This window comes from Anser anser, assembly GCF_964211835.1.
Source record: "Anser anser genome assembly, chromosome: 7".
Lineage (NCBI taxonomy): Eukaryota > Metazoa > Chordata > Aves > Anseriformes > Anatidae > Anser > Anser anser.
Window position 1 is genome coordinate 10316645 of NC_139727.1, and position 17111 is coordinate 10333755.

Sequence of the window (17111 nt, forward strand, 5' to 3'; positions counted from 1 at the left end):
TAGAAACTTGGAAGCACGTGTTCAGCTCCTCACACTGCGTTTCTGTAGCACTTCATTGAGATCAGGGCCTTTGCCGGTAAACTCGTTTCACCAGGGTCTTTGATTCCTTGCGTGCACTGTGTGGTTGCTATCAGGTTACAAATAAAAATTAAAATTGCTTTATCAACTGTTATCATTATAACTAAGTTCTGCTATTAGCTAGGTCTAAATGTTTTCATATATTCTGCACCCCTGTTGCCCCTTGAGATTTTTAACTCTTGTTTTCTTGTACATTAATAATTTCCTTGTATAATTGTTCCCAAGAGAATGAGCTGAAAGAATTATGAATTAATTTGCATCTTTTAATGTACTAATAAACTTCCCAAGAAAGAAATTTCAGTCCATCCAGGTGGAAACCAATCATTTTAAATTGGAGCTTACTGAATTTCAAAGAGGGTTTTTTTTCAAGAAGTTGCAAAAGAACAGTGCCCTGCATGTTAAAAGTAATTAGAAAGCACAAACATCAATTTTAGAAAAAGCCCTGGGTCATTTTTTGCTGCAGTATAGAGTCCAGAGGCGTTTAGGAAAATGGCTATTTGTTCTATTTAAACAAAATAAATAGCAACTTCTTGGAGGTTGAGAGGTTTCATTTTTCCATTGAAAAATATTTTAAAACTGTTTTAGCTTTTCTTATCATTTGGTGTAAATAAATAATTCATGCTATAGGCTCCAAAACACAGATCAAGAAAAAGAAACATCCTTTTATGTACAATTTATTCAAATAGAATCTTCAGTGAACCAAATGTTCTGTCTTCTGTATTCATTTATAACTATACAGTGTCAGGTCCTTGTTCGCCAAAGCACTCATCTTCATTTATCTTTGAGCACTTGAGTAACCAAAGCACTGCTCCTGAGTAACTAAAGCAACTGCTCTGAGCGTGTGCTTTAAATTAAATACATTAGAACTGCTGCTCCAGCTAGAATCGTAGCTTCTAGTTACCCACGAGCTTAAGCAATGTATTGAACTGGGAATTCGATGTTCAGGCTTATATACCTTCATGTATTTTAACTGCGGTTAAATTCATAAATAGAAATGAATGCTATAACCCTCGTTTTCCATATCATAGGGAAAATATTTAATGGCAAACACGTGATTTCTTATCAGTCTCTCCAAATTCCCTCTGTATTGCACTATTTAATGGTATCTAATGTAAAATAAGAACACGATACTTAACGAATGTGAGTTTGTAACATAAATAGTAGGAACGGATCAAGTCCAAAAGTCCCCTGTAATCTGCTGGGAGAGAGATCTGGAATGCTAGAGTCAGCACTACCAGAAAGTCAAAATATATTTCTTCAGCTCTAATTTGAAAAACTTCACCAGCAAAGTTTGCCCTAAGGAGAAATTCTGCTAACCACAGATTTATTTATTTTCTGCCGATGAACACAGCCATGTGAACAATTGACAGAGATGTCTTTTTTCTGCAGGAGGATGCCAGAGCTGCAGAGTTAAAAGCTTAAGTTTCAAAATTCAGAGTGACCCTATTTATCAACACAAGAATGGGCTTGTTGTGGCTCATGCGGCTTTTCAGGATTGCCCTGAGCTATATGTAAGTGTTTTACTGTCTTGTTTAAGGTGACTGGCAAGGCACAGCGTGCGGCTGAAAACACCTCACGTGGTATTTCCTGAAAGATGATTCCATTAGTGGCGATCCTTGCTTCTATGGCAAGATGAAAAAAAATCCCTTAAGAAACTATTCATCCCTAAGAACAGCTGACTTTATTGTTTGGAAATATGTGATGTTTCTCACGCAAGACTTGAGGAGAGGAGCATTAGTCTCTTTGGGAGTGCAAGCAGCAGGCCAGCTTTTCCCTTTGGGCACTGCAGCTGGTCACTGCCACCCTTTATGCCCTGGCAACAGCCGTTTATGGGAAATGTCAGACCTGGGAGCTGGCAAGGCAGGGGAAGCAGCGAAAGGGCTGTTCCTACACCCAGCTCCTGCCCGGCTGGGGGCAGCACCTGGAGCCTGCCCTGCCAACCTCGCTCACATCCCTTCGGATCCTCAGGTCCCTTCTGAAGGGAGTTTCCTACTCTTGAACAATTTCTTATTATACATTAATCCTTTAATGCCAAACTGTACTTGATCAACTGTACTTGATCCTGCCTAGATAATTATAGGATATCCAGCAAATGCAAAACCGGCTGTAGGTAAGAACATGAACTACTGAAATTAAAATGATAGGATTTTTTTTTATGTCAGTACAAGTTTTCCTGTTTATCTTTTTGATTTCTGAGGAGTTGTTCACCTGGTTTCAAAGTTGTTCACCTGTTATCTTTAGGGTTTTTTGTTTGTTTGTTTAGGTGGGTTTAGTTTTTTTGTTGTTTTTTGTTTGTTTGACTGATTGATTGTTTGTTTGTTTGTTGGGGGGGTATTTTTGTTTCTTTGGAAGTGACACCCTTTTTATATACTGCCTGGAGAAAATGAAAACGTTTACTATTTTCCAGACCTCTCTTGTTGGTGCATTATCAATCCTGAAAAAAAACAAAAGTGGTTCCTTCAGGAATCATTGTTGTGTTGATGTTACATAGACTCAGAATAGATTGGCAGTGACCTCTGGCGATTCTTTAGGCCAACACCCCTGCACAACAGGGTCACCTACAGCAGGTTGCTCAGCACTGTGTCCAGTCATGTTTTCAAAATCTCCACAGACGGAGACTCCAAAATGCTCTGAGCAACCTGTTCCACTGCAACTACCACTACATATGTATGTATATATAACATTTCAGTGAAATGTCTTGTATTTCAGGTTGTGCCCATCCTGCCACTGGATAACACTGAGTCTGGCTCCAGACTCAGTGGCTTTACTCTCTCAAGTCCATCAGGTAAGGTTCCTCTGAATGGCAGCACAACCAATGGTTTTGTATCATCTGCAAACCTTCTGAGAATGTACTCTGTCCTGCCATCCAGGTTATTAGTAAAGATGCTAAACAGCACTGGACCCAATTCCAGGTGCTGGGGACACATCACATTTGAACACAATGCCATGAAGGAAAAGTGCATCAGAGTTTAAAAACAAATTTTTCTGTGTGCATTTGGCTGCCATCTCACCAATAAGACTCGCTGTCATGCTGTTACCCATGCTTTTATCAGCATGAGCTTGAACTACTGCAAAAGCTCAGCCAGCTGCTTTGAAGCTCTGCAGTAATATGAGGCTGCACAGCGATTGAAGTTATTGCCTTCCTGTCTGAGAGAAACAAGTCATGTTACAGCGGTGCCAACAGAGAGGATGCAACCTGCTGGTTTAGACTAAAAACCTCCTAGATGGTTTGGGACTTGCTTACATAAGAGGCCACTATTTTCCCACTCGTGCACAATCAACGATTTTGTTAGTTAGAGCACTTAAATCCATTGACCACCTCGTAGAAAACGATTATCTGCTAGCGGTCAGTTTCTGTGAAAAAGCCTCAACAGGTGAATTGCTGCGGTGTGGGTCCTTTGTGGATTTGGGTTGCTTCTGGCAAAACTATCTATTAAAGAAACAATTTGGGACAGAGCTGGATTGAGGATCTTACTTGAAAGTCCCAGGAGACTTTTTTACATGATTACATGCTGTAGCGAGAGATAAGTTTGATTCTTTGCATAAATTATTACTATTAATAACTGAATTACAAATTTAAATATTAATTATTATAATGAATCCTTTAGTACCTAACAATTATTGAGTGTTACAAACTCTGAAATAAACACTAGAAATTGCTAAATAAACATTATTTGTGGCCTGAAATTGGCTTTTTTTATTCCATTGTAGGAGACCTTGGGGCTACAGACTTAAAAGCTCTGGATTTTTATGTACTCCAAAGGAAAGTAAACAAGCTTCAGAATAAGTAAGAATCAGACCTTGAATCCCACTAGGTTTGGCCCTCTCACATGGAATTTCCATGCTTACATAGCATGTTCTTCTGCTTCGTTCTTCTCATTTAAAGTCTATTTCACAATCTTAAGTGCCAGTGCATTTTTAGACCTCTCTCACATCTGATCTCTCTTATCTTACGTTCATTTTGCAAAGTAGTAGTTCACTATGTTCACTTTCTTATGGTTTAAACAAGGAAGCTCTAAGGTGTAGAAAGGCTAATCTCACAATCCTCAAAAGTTTATTTGTAACTCTCATTCTATTTCTTTACTTCATTCTGTATTCAACACCTTTTCTTTCTTGTTATATTTGTCTTTGATCCTGGCTCAAGTCTCTCACAGTCTGTTTTACTTGGCTGTGAAGAGCCATGCCCATATGTAGCATTGAGGCTGAAAGAAACTACAGAGCTGTAGCTGGAGTGGGGCTGGAGAGGGGCTGCCAAAGCAAACTTAGGGCTGCCAAAAGAATTCTCTTCTGAAGAATAGCGCGTTTCTCGATAGTGCCTGGTTTATAGCTCAAACTAGGGTTAGGAATAGCATTGAAAGTCTGAAATGCAGCTGGGATGGGGCTAAAAAAGGGTTGGCAAAGGTGAAATAAGTCTGACCAAGTAATTTTTCTCCTAGTAATATCAAGGGTCTGGACTGAACAGTGCCACTGACCTTTAGCTCAGCCTACGGTTTAGGGTTAGGGCTGGTGGAAAGACCAGTCAAGAGCTCCAGCTGGAGCAGAGCTGCCAAAGAAAAACAGTGGCTGCAAAGAGATTATCCCCCAGGGAAATTCAGAGTCCAGGCAAGTGCTGCAGTGGCTTTTTATGGCTCAATTTAGGTTTAGGGTTAAGCTTGGAAAAAAAGCTCAGAGCTCCAGCTGGGCTGAGGCTGGAAAGAAGCTGCCAATGGAGAATTAGTTCATCCAAAAGGCTTCTCCCCAGGCAATGTTTAATCCCTAGAAGGGGTGGAGTGCCCTTGCAAGGCCCTGCATTGAGCAGAACTAGGATTAGGGCTGGAAACATGCATTCCTCGAGGCCCTGGAGCGTGTCCAGAGAAGGGCTACGAAGCTGGTGAAGGGCCTGGAACACAAGTCCTGTGAGGAGCAGCTGAGGGAACTGGGGTTGTTTAGTATGGGGAAGAGGAGGCTCAGGGGAGACCCTATTGCTCTCTGCAACTACCTGAAAGGAAGGTGTGGGGAGCTGGGGGTCGGTCTCTATTCACAGATTATTAGTGACAGGACTAGAGGGAATGGCCTCAAATTGCGGCACAGGAGGTTCAGGTTGGAAATAAGGAGACATTTCTTCTCAGAAAGAGCAGTCAGGCAGTGGAACGGGTTGCCCAGGGAGGTGGTGGTGTCACCGTCCCTGGGGAGCTGGTGTTCAAAGTTGGATGTGGTGCTTAGGGACATGTTTAGTGGGTGCCATTGGTGGTAGGGTGATAGTTGGACCAGGTGATCTTGAAGGTCTTTCCCAACCTTTACAATTCTATGATTTCTCTAATTTATGTACATAATGCCCTATTTTGTGCTTATCTGGCGTGTTTATCTGCACCTGACGCACATAATATATTGACATGGGAGAGAGGCACCACTCCAAGGCGTTACCAAAGGGGCAGATTTAGCACCCCATTTGGACTCGACTGCTCAGCTGCAAAGGGAAGCAAAGGGAAAGGTGTCGAGGTTATGGACACGACAAGAAGGGCAAGACTCAGCCTCCCAGGCGGCACTGGCAGGAGTGCGGCCAGCAGCAGCAGGGCCGGGGCTGCGCCCCCGTCGCCGGGACCTCGCTCCCTGCTCTGTCAGGCTCGGTGGCTGACAAAATGGAGGGGTACGGCCGAGCTCCAGTGTTCGAGCCTCGCTCGTTTATTTTCACAGAGCTGACGCCCTCTGCCGGCACAGCGGCACCTGCCGGGGCCAGCAGAGCCGGCAGCGCTGCCCGCGGGGAGCAGCCGGGCTGAGGCGGCTGCCGGCCGCCGGGGCTCCGTGAGGCACGGATCGGCGGGCGGCGGGCGCCGGGCACTGCAGGGCGGGGCCCGCCCTCAAAATGGCGCCGCCCTCAAAATGGCGCCGCCCTCAAAATGGTGCCGCCCTCAGCAGGGTCCCTGCTGGAGGCAGCTACCAGAAGTTTCTCTGCCCGCGTTAAAGATGGCTTCCCGGCGTCCTGGGGACTGCGTGACGTCATATCTCCCTCGCCTCCCAGAGCCAATGGTGCGTGCGTGCTCTGGAGTCACGTGGGCTGAGCCAGCCAGTCGGCGTGGGCGCGCGGGTCGGCGTTGCGTCACTTCTGCTGGCGGAGCGGCGCGGAGCGGGGCGGTTACGCAGGTGCGGGACGGGGGTGGGCGGCCTCGGGGGCACCGCGGCGGGATCGTCCCCGGGGTGGGCGCTGCGCGGCGCCTCGGGCGGCCCTCACCCGGCCCTCCTCGAGCCGGCTGCCCCGCGGGGCGAGTGCCTGGGGGCCGCGCGGCCGGGTTGGTGCCGGGCCGACTGCCGAGCTCTGTGCTGCCGCGTTCCTGTCCTTAACGCTTAAGGCGGCTTGTCTCAAACGCTAGTTTAAAAAAACAGCGAAGTCAGTGCAAGTTCTGGAAAATGTGTTATTCGGTGGGAAGAGAGGGATGTGGGGGAGGAAGCGGGATGAGGCGCTCAGCGCATTTCCGGTCACACAAGTAGGCTCTCGTAGCTGGGCTCTCGTAACCGACATTTTCTAGAACCAAGATTATTTTCTGCTTTCGTTTCTCCGTTCTGAATTTTAAATTCTAGCAGTGTGGGTACTCGTTTCTTCTGCGCGATTGACGTTATTGTTATTTAGAGCATGCAAGTTACATTTGAGAACGTATGCCGAAGTTGTGAAGGGTTGCTTGAAAAAAGTGCCTGTAATTGGCGTGTCTTCTGACATCGGGAACTGTGTGAAGCCACAGGGTAGGTGGAACGACAAGGACTTCGATTTCCTTGTGCGTGACGCATGCAGTGCTGTGGAAGTAGGATAAAGTTCCAGTGTTACACTGCCTGTCGAGCCTGGAGGCTGCTGTGCCCTTAAGCTGGTGATAGGTCCATAAGTTACGTCAGGGTCTTCTGGTCAAAGCTGCTACGGGGTAACCTGAGCTCCTGCTCTGGGTGTGACCTTGACTGGAATCTGAGTCTATAAAGCTTATTAATTCATCAAGAGAGTAACTTAAAAGGAAACAACCTTTCCTAAAACTCTTTCCATCACATGTGTTACAAGGTTTAGTCATTTGGTGTTACACCTGACTGAAGTTTATGTAGAGTTGGAAGATCTTACACTCTTTAAAGGAAGAATGCTCACACAGTGTTTTTCAAAACAAAAATTAGTTGACGAAGTAATTCAAACATAAATACATAAAGGCTCTTGATGTAACTTGCGTGTAAGAAAAGTGATGTGTTTTTCTGTTTTTTGGTAAGCACCTTGTTGCAGGAGATAACCAACAGAAATGGAAAACAGATATGGATGGAATAACAGAGTTAAATTATGTTTAAGAATGTTGTAGTTCTTATTACAGTACTCAAGAATCAGTATTTCTAATTATTATGTTTTACTATTATATGGCATGGAGTAGTTGAGAATAAGTAGTAAATGTATGGGTTTTGTGTGAAAGCCTTGTAACAAAACAGTAAAACAAATTTTCTCATGTACTTGTAGGAACACTGTTAAACTATCTAAGCAACCATGTTGGCTGCAAGGCTAGTGTGCCTGAGGACGTTACCATGCCAGGCGTTCCGCCCCACCATTACTCAAGCTTCCCCGGCGTTGAGGAATTCCGGTATAAAAGCATACAAGCTGTGGCAGCCTAACCAGGTAAGGTAAATGTCAAAGGGCTGAGTATTTTGCCAAGAGAATTGCTTGGCATGGAAAACCTGTTTTGAATGTTTCTAAGCCTTTGGCTTGTTCGAGATACCTACTCTTACTTATTGAAGGAATAACGTAAATCAAAAACAGAATGCTTAGAAGTAATTGAAGTAGTATTTTCCATTTAAATTCTTAGAAGAAGAACCTGAAGCAGGTAATTAGCATTGGGCAAGCCTTAGTGTGCAAGGTAGGCAGAGCAGAAGTTTCTACCTCTTCCTAAGTCCTTGTTTCCTACTACAAGTCTTAAATATTAAGTTAAATACAAAATTTAATTTTAAAGACAGTAGTCCCAGTATGTCTTTAGAGTTGTTGCCCAGCCCAGAGTAATTTTCAAAATCTGGCAGGACTATCGAGAGTCTTACTGGCAGTTTCAAAACTGAACTGTCGTTATCTGAAGACTTCATGGAGAGAAGATAGTTGTTTCCCCTTTCTGTTTTCATCTTAAGCATAGAAAACTGTTTTAAACACCCTAAATTGCAGGCTGAGATTTTTTTGCTTGTTTGTTTTGGTGGGGTTCTGATTTTTTGGTGGTCTTGTTTGCGTTTTGTTTTTTTGCTTTGTGAGGAATGCTAGATAATTATAATGGGGGAGTTAGATGTTGTTAGGTGGGGAAAAAAAAAAACTGCCTGAAATGCTTTGGTAGACTTCCTGGATTTTATTGCTAGATCAGCTGATGCTTGTAGTAATGCTTGTAGATCTCATTTTTTAGTATTAAAACAAACTAGCTACTTTGAGCAATCCCTTGGTCAAGTGCCCATATAATAATTCAGAAATTTCTGAGAAAATGGTAAAGACTTCAAAAGCAGTTTCTGAACTTAAAATAGGAGTTTTTACACCTCTTGCAGATTGCGAAGAGTTCAGTAGAGCAACGCACTGTATTTATTTGGAGCTTCTTAGCCATAAATCTTTAGTTTATAGGCCTTCATTCAAGGTTTGTTCTTAAAATCAAGATTAGGTACAAAAGTGAATTGACGCTGCTCTCCCAAATTCAGTGGGCAGGAATGTTGTGGGTTTTCTTAACGTAAAGTTAAGTAAATAAAGAGTATGTTTTTACATGAAAAGTAAAATAAAGTCTTATGGCCTTGCTTAATACGGTGGGAGTAGAATAGAAATGCAAACATTAAATGTTTTTTTTAGCAGAACTGTTAACTTCAACTTCTGCATTGGTTCTGTACTACTTCTGTGTGTAAATGTTTCCTATAGAGTTTCCTGAACTTTAATATTCAGTTGTTTTCTCTGAGCGTTGTTGTTTCACGTATTTGGGAGGGAAGCACAAATAAATTGACTAGCAATAGCAGGTGTAGCAAGTAAATGGCAGTGCTTTGGTGTGTTAAAAGCAAATTGCTTTCTCTCAGAAATGGATTGTTATTAATCTGTCAATACAGTTCACCATAAGGAATGTCTCCTGTTTTATTTAATTGAATCTGTTTTATTTTACCTTTAAATATAACAGTGTTATGCTACTAGAGTAAGAACCGGCGTAAGGCGTGGGAAGATTGGCCAGGAAATTAAAGAAGCAGCATTTGAGCCATCTGTAGAAACTGCGCTTAAAGGTAGGGTAGCTCTGCTTTATATACTCCTAATCTTTTGAAGCTTATCTTAAAACTTCCTTGAAGAAAATGGTTTCCTTCAAACCACTAAGGAGACTGAAAACGTTGCTTAGTATTTTAAATTTACCAGCAATCTGGAGACAGTTTCTCTGCTTGTCTTTCTGTGTAATGTTCAAAGCTGGAAATATCTCACAGTTTCTCACAAGACATTTGTTATTATCTCTGCTTAGTGGTGCTGGTGGGAACTATAAAATCAAACTTGGCTGCTTTTTAATGGAGACTAGTACTTGATTACAGGTGTCTTAAAAATAATGCTAATACTTTGCTCCAGCTACTTTGTATACTGTTTCAAGGAAATATTCTGCACTGTGTAGAGTTTGCCAAATAAGGGGGAAAAAAAGAAAGGAAAAGGTCTAGGATGCTGTGGGTATGTAAGGTATTGATGTACTATGCTTGCTGGTACACTTAGCGTGAATCAGAGCTTTTTCTCAGTGGGTCACAAGGGGATTGTTAAGATAGATATCAGTAGTTCAGCAAGACTTGTAAACGAATGTTAACAGGACTGAATTGTTAAGTAGAATTGAGTAAATTGAGAGGAGAACACCATGGCTATAGCGCACTAAGGAAGAATGTACTCTTAAAAGAATCATATAAGTGACAGCATTTGGTCTCAGCTGATAAATACTTTTACTTGTATTGTGACACTTTAGTATGTCTAAAAATCAGACAGTAGCTGATGGTAAATCATGGCTTGTTGCCTGTGAGCTTTGTAAATCGCATCTGAAACTGATATGGATCTAACCTAATATCAAAGACTCTTGACTGAGCAAATGTTAAAGGCAGATGAATGACAGGAAGGGACACAATATCAGCAACTCTTATGTTGGAGGACTTGTTAACTGGCCTTTGTGTTAGAATTCCCGGCTGTTAGTGTAATAAAGGCTAATAAATTTGCCATGATACTAGCTGGTCTCAATTCTTACTCTGTTTTATGAAACTGCATGGTGTTGGTAGGCTTAATCTAGAATGTTTCATGTGTAGTTATCTCAGAAGTGGTTACACATTGACTTTCAAAGTTAAGTGAAGCTGTAACAAGCCTAACATGGATCAGGTATTACAGATAAAACAAAGCCGTGTGAGAATGCTGTTAACTGTCCAAGAAAAGCAGTCATGAGAGCATGATTTTTCTTCCTACAGTTGATCGTCTGGGAAAATTCGTTGTTGCTGGAGGGGCTGCTGTTGGCCTGGGGGCCCTCTGTTACTATGGAATGGGCATGTCCAGTGAGATTGGAGCTATTGAAAAAGCTGTGTAAGTAAGATAGCTTATTTAAGTAAAGAGCACTTGGAAGTGAATCTCCCTTCTCCTTTTTTCTGTCCCTTCTCTAGCTAGTATCTCCTAATATGCATGTAGCTTATTTTTCTTAATCTCTGGACAGAGAGCCTTTGCTTCTGGCCATGCAGGATTTTAAAGTATATAACTGAAAGCAGAATTTAAATAACTCAGACTTAAATAGATACTGATTTATGTGAATTCCTTTGTATTGCTAAATTTGAAACTCTAGGTGTGCCACATGCAAATAATTCATAAATTATGAAGAGTAAAACAATTAAGACCACTTTGCCTTGTGTTCCTCTGAGATTATTCATTAAAATTTAATACAGTGTTCTGTAAGGAATGTGTAAAGGAGTTCCCTTTAAATACACTACTTATGTTGGTTTAAACTCTTTAAACTTAGATGTATTGCACAACAAAAACCTCACTGATGACAGCATCTAATTACTTAGACTTAAGTCAGTTACTGGTAAGCATAGGCGTGGGAGAAAGTGATGCTGGCGATGTCTTGATTTGCTTACTCTACTATTAGTCACTTCCAAATACAAATGTATTCATTGTATTGAGGAGCTCTCATTCCTGTCTAGTTCTGTTGATATTGTTAGAGCTTTCCAAATGACATGCCTGTCTCGTGATACCAGATAAACGTGTGCATGGTGACTCAGCATTTTGTGAGCTGCTCTGCAGGCTGCTTACTGCCCAGTACACAATCTACAGACATTTTTCCTTAAACTCATTTTTTATATGCGCACACCACTCTCTACTTTTCCATATTTAGAAAAAAAATCTATTCTTTTGCATGTAAACTTTCTCCTGTGTATACTTTCTCCTTAGAATTGAACTGTCATTAGCATTCTTTGTAAATCACAGTGTTGCTAGAGTTGTTACGTAATACCTGCATGTAGTGAGGAAGATCTAAAAGTTCAGACCCCTGTTGTAAGGTGAACTCATGATACAAGTTGCTAAACCACACAATTTTATGATACTTCACTTCTATCCATAACTATGAGTATATTTAACAGCTTGGATGTGCTTTTTTTTTCAGTTGGTCTTCATTCTGGTGTTGATAACTGCATAGATATGTACAACTACTTTTTTTTTTCAGTATTTGGCCACAGTATGTGAAAGACAGAATTCACTCTACTTACATGTACTTTGCGGGAAGTATTGGCTTGACAGCACTGTCAGCTGTTGCAGTAAGCAGATCTCCAGCACTCATGAGCCTTATGACAAAAGGCTCCTGGCTGGTAAGCTCACGTTATATAAAAAATTCACTGAGAAATGACCCTAAATGTTGTGGCTGATATCAAAAATGCAAAATGTAAACTGTTTTCTGAAAAGGAAGGTGAAACTTTGCTTATGCTATTGTCATTATCTTTAAAGACCACAGAAGTTCCCTAATGATACTTTGTGTTTTATAATTTGATGCATCTAACTGCATGCTGATGTGCACCTTCTGTACCTCATTGATAGTTTTTGACACACTGTGTACGCAACATAAAATGCTGTGCTCTGCTGACCAGCTATATGTAAATATGAACCTGTTGCAAGTGGCCATTTGAGGTTAGCAATACTATTTCTGTAGCTTTCTAAAAATGGAATTAGAGATCCTTATGTGTTTGTACTCCTCCCTGTGCTATTTTGTGTAACTCTTCCAAAGCTCTTGATTGCCAAGGCCAAAGTGATACTGGTAAGCAAATCATCCAGGCGAGCTGCTAACCAAATGTCTGCTTCCTACATATTAGGTGTGCTAAGTGTAGCAGAATAGTAATCGTTAAATGCTAGCATCTACACAGCTTTATAGAGATCAAATTAATAATGCTTCTTTAGTGGTAAACCAAAGTTATGTGTGTCTCTGATCAGTTGACTAGCTGCTGGGTTCAGAATGAAAAGTAAGAGGAGGCAATGAGGTTTTAAAAGGCAATAGTAAAAGCGTGTGAACTGAATACTGGCTTTGGGTGGAGAAATGTACAAGAAAAAAAATAAAGCTAGTATTGCAGGTACCTTAAAGAAAATGGGATTAAGTGGAGGAACTGTATGCTTTCCTTACACGAATAAGAGATTCTTGCCATCTCTCACTAAACTTGGATTTCTAGCAGACTTGGTATAAGTAAAATGGGAATTACTGCAAATTAGGATCTGCAAAGATTTTACCGGAATAGTACAGAAATTGGCAAATGTTCAAATTATGACTTAGCGTAATTCCAAAAAGAGCAGTTTATTGACTTTGAGACCAGGAGGTTCAACAAATCATGTGGTAGAATGGAAATCGTGTGTTCTTATGCCAACTTGAGCTCTCTGCTGCTCTTCTTACAGGCAATAGGTGCAACTTTCGCTGCTATGATTGGTGCTGGAATGTTGGTCAGGTCCATATCCTACGAAAATAGTCCAGCAGCTAAACATCTTGCTTGGATGATGCATTCAGGTATGTGGCTATAGTTTTCATTATAAAATTGTATGTTCCTGTGTGACCACATTCTTACTTGAACAAAACTTTGATATTATAATTATTATGTACAGCTACTGGAGACTTAAGATTTTTCAGAGCCCACTGGGATTTCTTAAGTGTCCTTAATGTACCTCTAATTTCTCATAATCTTGTAAAAGTCATGCTGAAGTTGAACCTGAGGTACATGTTGGATAGAACTGATTTATTAATACCGGCTTTGTTTCTGTGACTGCTTTCTGGCACTATAGCTTCTGCAAGCACTGTTGCCTACGCTTACTAAAATTCATCTGTACAGGATAGGAAGATATTTGGAAATTGATCAGAAAAATATAGTTTTATTATTAAATAACAGCTTCTTAAATACACATTCCAGTCAGGTTGCAAACCAAAGATGGGTTTGCAAGAAACAGATCAGTGTCTTACTGATGTTGCATACTTCAAATAACAATTAGACAGACATTTTAGGCACTGAAATTGTACTAGTCTCTCTAGAGCTAAAGTTTCTCTTAAGAAGTTGAATTTATTTCAGTGATCTGTTATTGATCTAGTATCACATTAACGGAATAGGTACAGGTTTCATGCAAGACTCTAGCAAAAAGTCTGACTTAATTGCCGGACTAATTCCTACTGCAAAAATCTGTCCTGCCTCTCAGTTTTGAGCGTTCCTATGGCTATTTTGTAGCTGATTAATCCATTCAAAGTATCTCTTAACAGCTGTTCTTGAAGAGATCAGTATGTTGTCTGGTATTAAGCTTTCTTCCAAAGACGAGCTCACTAAAGTACTCTCCAAAAATAGAGGAAAGTAGGTCACTGAATTTAAGATTGTGCACTTATCTAGAAGGTAGTGCGATAAATTGGCAAGTGTGTGCACTGGTGTCGTTATGTTAAGTGGATTAGTTTGAGTCATGTTATCTGACTTGAAACGTTGTTTTGGCAGGTGGTGTCTTTACCAGAGCTGTTACAAACCTTACTGGTTTTGTGTTCCTTTGGCTAGGTGTCATGGGTGCGGTGGTGGCTCCACTAGCCTTCTTGGGTGGTCCTCTGCTGATCAGAGCCGCCTGGTACACGGCTGGAATCGTCGGAGGGCTCTCAACTGTGGCCATGTGTGCTCCAAGTGAAAAATTTCTGAACATGGGAGGACCACTTGGAATAGGCTTAGGCTTTGTTCTGGCCTCTTCAATCGGTAAAGTATTATTTTAACTGTCAAATAGAGTAGCTTATAAACTTATACTGCTAGCAGCTCGCTTTTAGTTACAGGCTAGTCTGTCAGTTTGCTAGAGACGATAACTCCGTTACTCTTCTTGAAGACAGAAAATGAAGTTATGCTTCTGGCAAGTGTTAATTTGATGAATGGCTGACAGTAATGGTTTGTATTGTTTAACTACTGCCAGTGAATCGGGAGAACAGTAAATGTTACCCTAGCTTCTGATTCACTTGTTTTTTTCCCTTGCATGTTTCTGGGCATTGTTGTATGAAAGTCCCAGGAACACAAGTACTTTCACGTGAAGAAAAGTATGCATGATTCCCTACGGAGTTCAAAATTACTGTGTTGGGTTGTATGAGACATCCTCTGTTGGTGTATTAAAGTTCCTTGAATCAAAAATGCACTGCAAATTGAGAATTGAGTAGTCACTGAAAAAGACATGCTACAGGAATTGAAGTTTTTTAACGTTACTCAGAGTAGCAAATACAGTAGCTTTCTTCAAGGCTATTTTATGTTCTTCTCCAGGGTCCATGTTCTTGCCTCCTACTTCTGCTTTTGGGGCTGGCTTGTATTCAGTAGCTGTTTATGGTGGATTGGTACTCTTTGGCATGTTCCTGCTGTACGATACACAGCATGTCATCAAGCGTGCAGAGACTCTTCCCTATTATGGAGTGACAAAGTATGACCCAATCAATGCGTAAGTATTCTGATCTCACTGTATGTATAAGAATTAGCTTTGAGCTGTATGGCAGTATGTCTTACAAAGAGCCAGACCTTTGTTTACTATTCAAAAGTGTGTTGCTATCAAATGGAAAGAATCATAAGGTTTAGGAACATCATGTGAAAAAAACTAGTGGAGTTAAAACTGAAAGCATCTGCTTGAAATGAGAGAAACAGGATTGAAAATGTGGTGTCATGTCCAGTAATACTAGCTTCCCAAAAAGCACTTGTTTTCCGAAGCATTGTTGAGAGGATTTATAGTTGTTCTCTGAAAATACCTCTCAGTATCAACTGAGATGAAGTATGTTAACTCTTCTGATGTTTCTTAATATTCACTGGTCTCTATCACTCTAAATAAAGAAAATGTGATAGGGAAAGAAGGATTAATTGACCCTCAGTAAAGAGCAAGTCTGACTAACAAGTAACTGCCTTACTGTACATGTTGTCTATCTGATCTTAGGTGAATTGTTTATCTCCTTGCATCTGGCCTTCTGTCAATAAAATAGAACACTAGTTGTCTTCTAAATTCATGGAGACAAATAGTTGATGATAAAGCATAGAAATAGAGGTCTCCTATAAGAAGAGCACAGCCTCCGTTAAGATTTTTGCAAATAGATGCTGCTGGCAGAGGTGGTGTAAGAAAATAAAGGGGTGTTTCTACTCAACGAGGGTAGAGGACATGGTATAGTTGAGTTTTCTTAGAGACCCTTGATGGATGCTTTTTTAAAACTAAATGGTATGAAATGCAAAATAATACTGTTTATGTTCAACAAGATTAACTTTCATTTCTTCTTTCCTAGGTGCATGGGTATCTACACAGATACACTGAACATCTTCATTCGGGTGGCTACCATGCTCGCTGGTGGTGGAGGTGGCCGTAGGAAGTAAAGCAAGACTCTTTGCAGCTGACAGCCCAGAGTTCTAGGTTGTCTACCTAGTGCATATACTAAATAAAAACTTATGGTTACAAGCACTTTTGCTGCAGGTCAGAAGTTTAAAGCATTTCAGCGTATTAAGTGCAATGTGATTCAAACTTAATAGTGTTTCATCAAACACCTTCCAAGAATGTGGACTGCTTGAAATTGTACATTATTTTGGGAGAGTAAATTATTTTAAATATATATATGAGTAAAATAGTTGATCTTCTTTTTAATGGGTTTGACAGCAGTTCGACTCTTGCTTTCTTTTTCTACCCGTAACTGCATAGTAAAGTAAGTAATTTCTGTAAACGGGTATCCTATGTGCAGATAAGGACGCAAGCTACTTCAAGAAATGCTGTTCAGATGCAAGTTTTCAGTTAAGTTGTAGAAATCGTATTTTTTTTCTACTTAGGCAGAAATTTCAGAAAGGTTTAAGTAATTTTCAGAAGACATTGGTCACCTCACCCACCCAGTCCAACAACATACAGAAGACAGTATGAGGAACCTATGTGACACCCGTCCCACATGAAAACTGCAGTCTTCTTCTGGGGCACATGAAAACTCCATGTCTGCTTTCCAGTGTTTTAATGTTAAATGGATATAATAGCAGCTAGGCTTTTTTGATACTAGATTTGTCAAATTGTTGAATAATGATAGAGGTATGTCTTTCTTCCAGTGACTAAATTTCAGTATTGCAGATGAAGCACCATTCTTCAGAACAACTTCCACTGTTCATCTCCTCTTACAAGCTTGTACAGTTGACACTGAAAGAAAAGGAATTGAGGACTGCCTGCTGTAAAGCCAAGTATCACTAATTTACAATTCTGATATATGCTGTAGTCTGTCTCTAACTTTTCCAAATTGGTGTGTTTAGTACAGTTGAAAGAAGTGTTCCAATAGGTGGAATTGATTTAATGTTAAGAAATGTATACTTGCTAAAGTACATCACATTCCGTTGGAATACGGGGCAAGTTCTTGGGCACAAGCAAGTTTGAGCTCATACCAACAACTTGGACTTCCATTTTTCTGATGAATATGCTATGTTTATGTATTATGGGAAAAATAAAATTCTAGCCTCACAAGTTGATTGCTCTTACTTTTCATGTGTTAATATAGTTTTTTTTCTAACTTCACAGTAACTCAGTTAAGAGTACTGTATTGTTTTTGGCTGCAAATTCCTTTGTAAGAGAATGCATA

At 40.7% G+C, this 17111-nt stretch overlaps 2 protein-coding genes across 20 annotated transcripts in view; both read left to right on the top strand.

Moving 5' to 3' along the window:
- LOC310902950 (uncharacterized protein) overlaps nt 1-3968 on the top strand; it is a 327410-nt gene extending 323442 nt beyond the window's left edge. For 3 of the 11 annotated variants that reach the window (XR_014587151.1, XR_014587152.1, XR_014587156.1), the window contains 2 exons: nt 2788-2863; nt 3790-3951. Coding sequence is in view for 1 of the 11 variants with exons in the window: in XM_083845350.1 (XP_083701476.1) it covers nt 1468-1589; nt 2788-2863; nt 3790-3869 (278 nt within the window). In the remaining 10 variants the exon portion in view is untranslated. Of the gene's footprint in view, nt 1-1467; nt 1590-2787; nt 3747-3789 lie in introns of those variants that run through there. The other 8 variants (XR_014587149.1, XR_014587150.1, XM_083845350.1 and 5 more) reach the window with 7 other exon arrangements.
- A 1991-nt stretch (nt 3969-5959) lies between these two features.
- GHITM (growth hormone inducible transmembrane protein) lies at nt 5960-16996 on the top strand. Of its 9 annotated transcripts, none has more exons than XM_083845347.1 (10): nt 5973-6084; nt 7532-7687; nt 9192-9291; nt 10486-10597; nt 11727-11868; nt 12938-13046; nt 14065-14253; nt 14800-14971; nt 15795-15919; nt 16591-16996. In XM_083845347.1, the coding sequence occupies exons 2-9, from the start codon at nt 7559-7561 to the stop codon at nt 15880-15882; spliced, it is 1041 nt and encodes a 346-aa protein (XP_083701473.1). In that variant the 5' UTR covers nt 5973-6084; nt 7532-7558; the 3' UTR covers nt 15883-15919; nt 16591-16996. The 9 variants fall into 9 exon arrangements, with proteins under 9 accessions (XP_083701469.1, XP_083701473.1, XP_083701470.1 ...); XM_083845344.1 differs by having other exon boundaries at nt 6042-6198; nt 16327-16996; XM_083845345.1 differs by having other exon boundaries at nt 6042-6198.
- Nucleotides 16997-17111: the final 115 nt, after the last annotated feature.

What these genes read in the sequence shown, in the direction of transcription:
- GHITM (XM_083845343.1), top strand. Translation starts at nt 7,559, where the DNA reads ATGTTGGCTGCAAGGCTAGTGTGCCTGAGGACGTTACCATGCCAGGCG. An exon ending in AGCTGTGGCAGCCTAACCAG is followed by an intron (nt 7,688 to 9,191) that starts GTAAGGTAAATG and finishes TAAATATAACAG; the next exon opens with TGTTATGCTACTAGAGTAAG. An exon ending in TGACAAAAGGCTCCTGGCTG is followed by an intron (nt 11,869 to 12,937) that starts GTAAGCTCACGT and finishes CTCTTCTTACAG; the next exon opens with GCAATAGGTGCAACTTTCGC.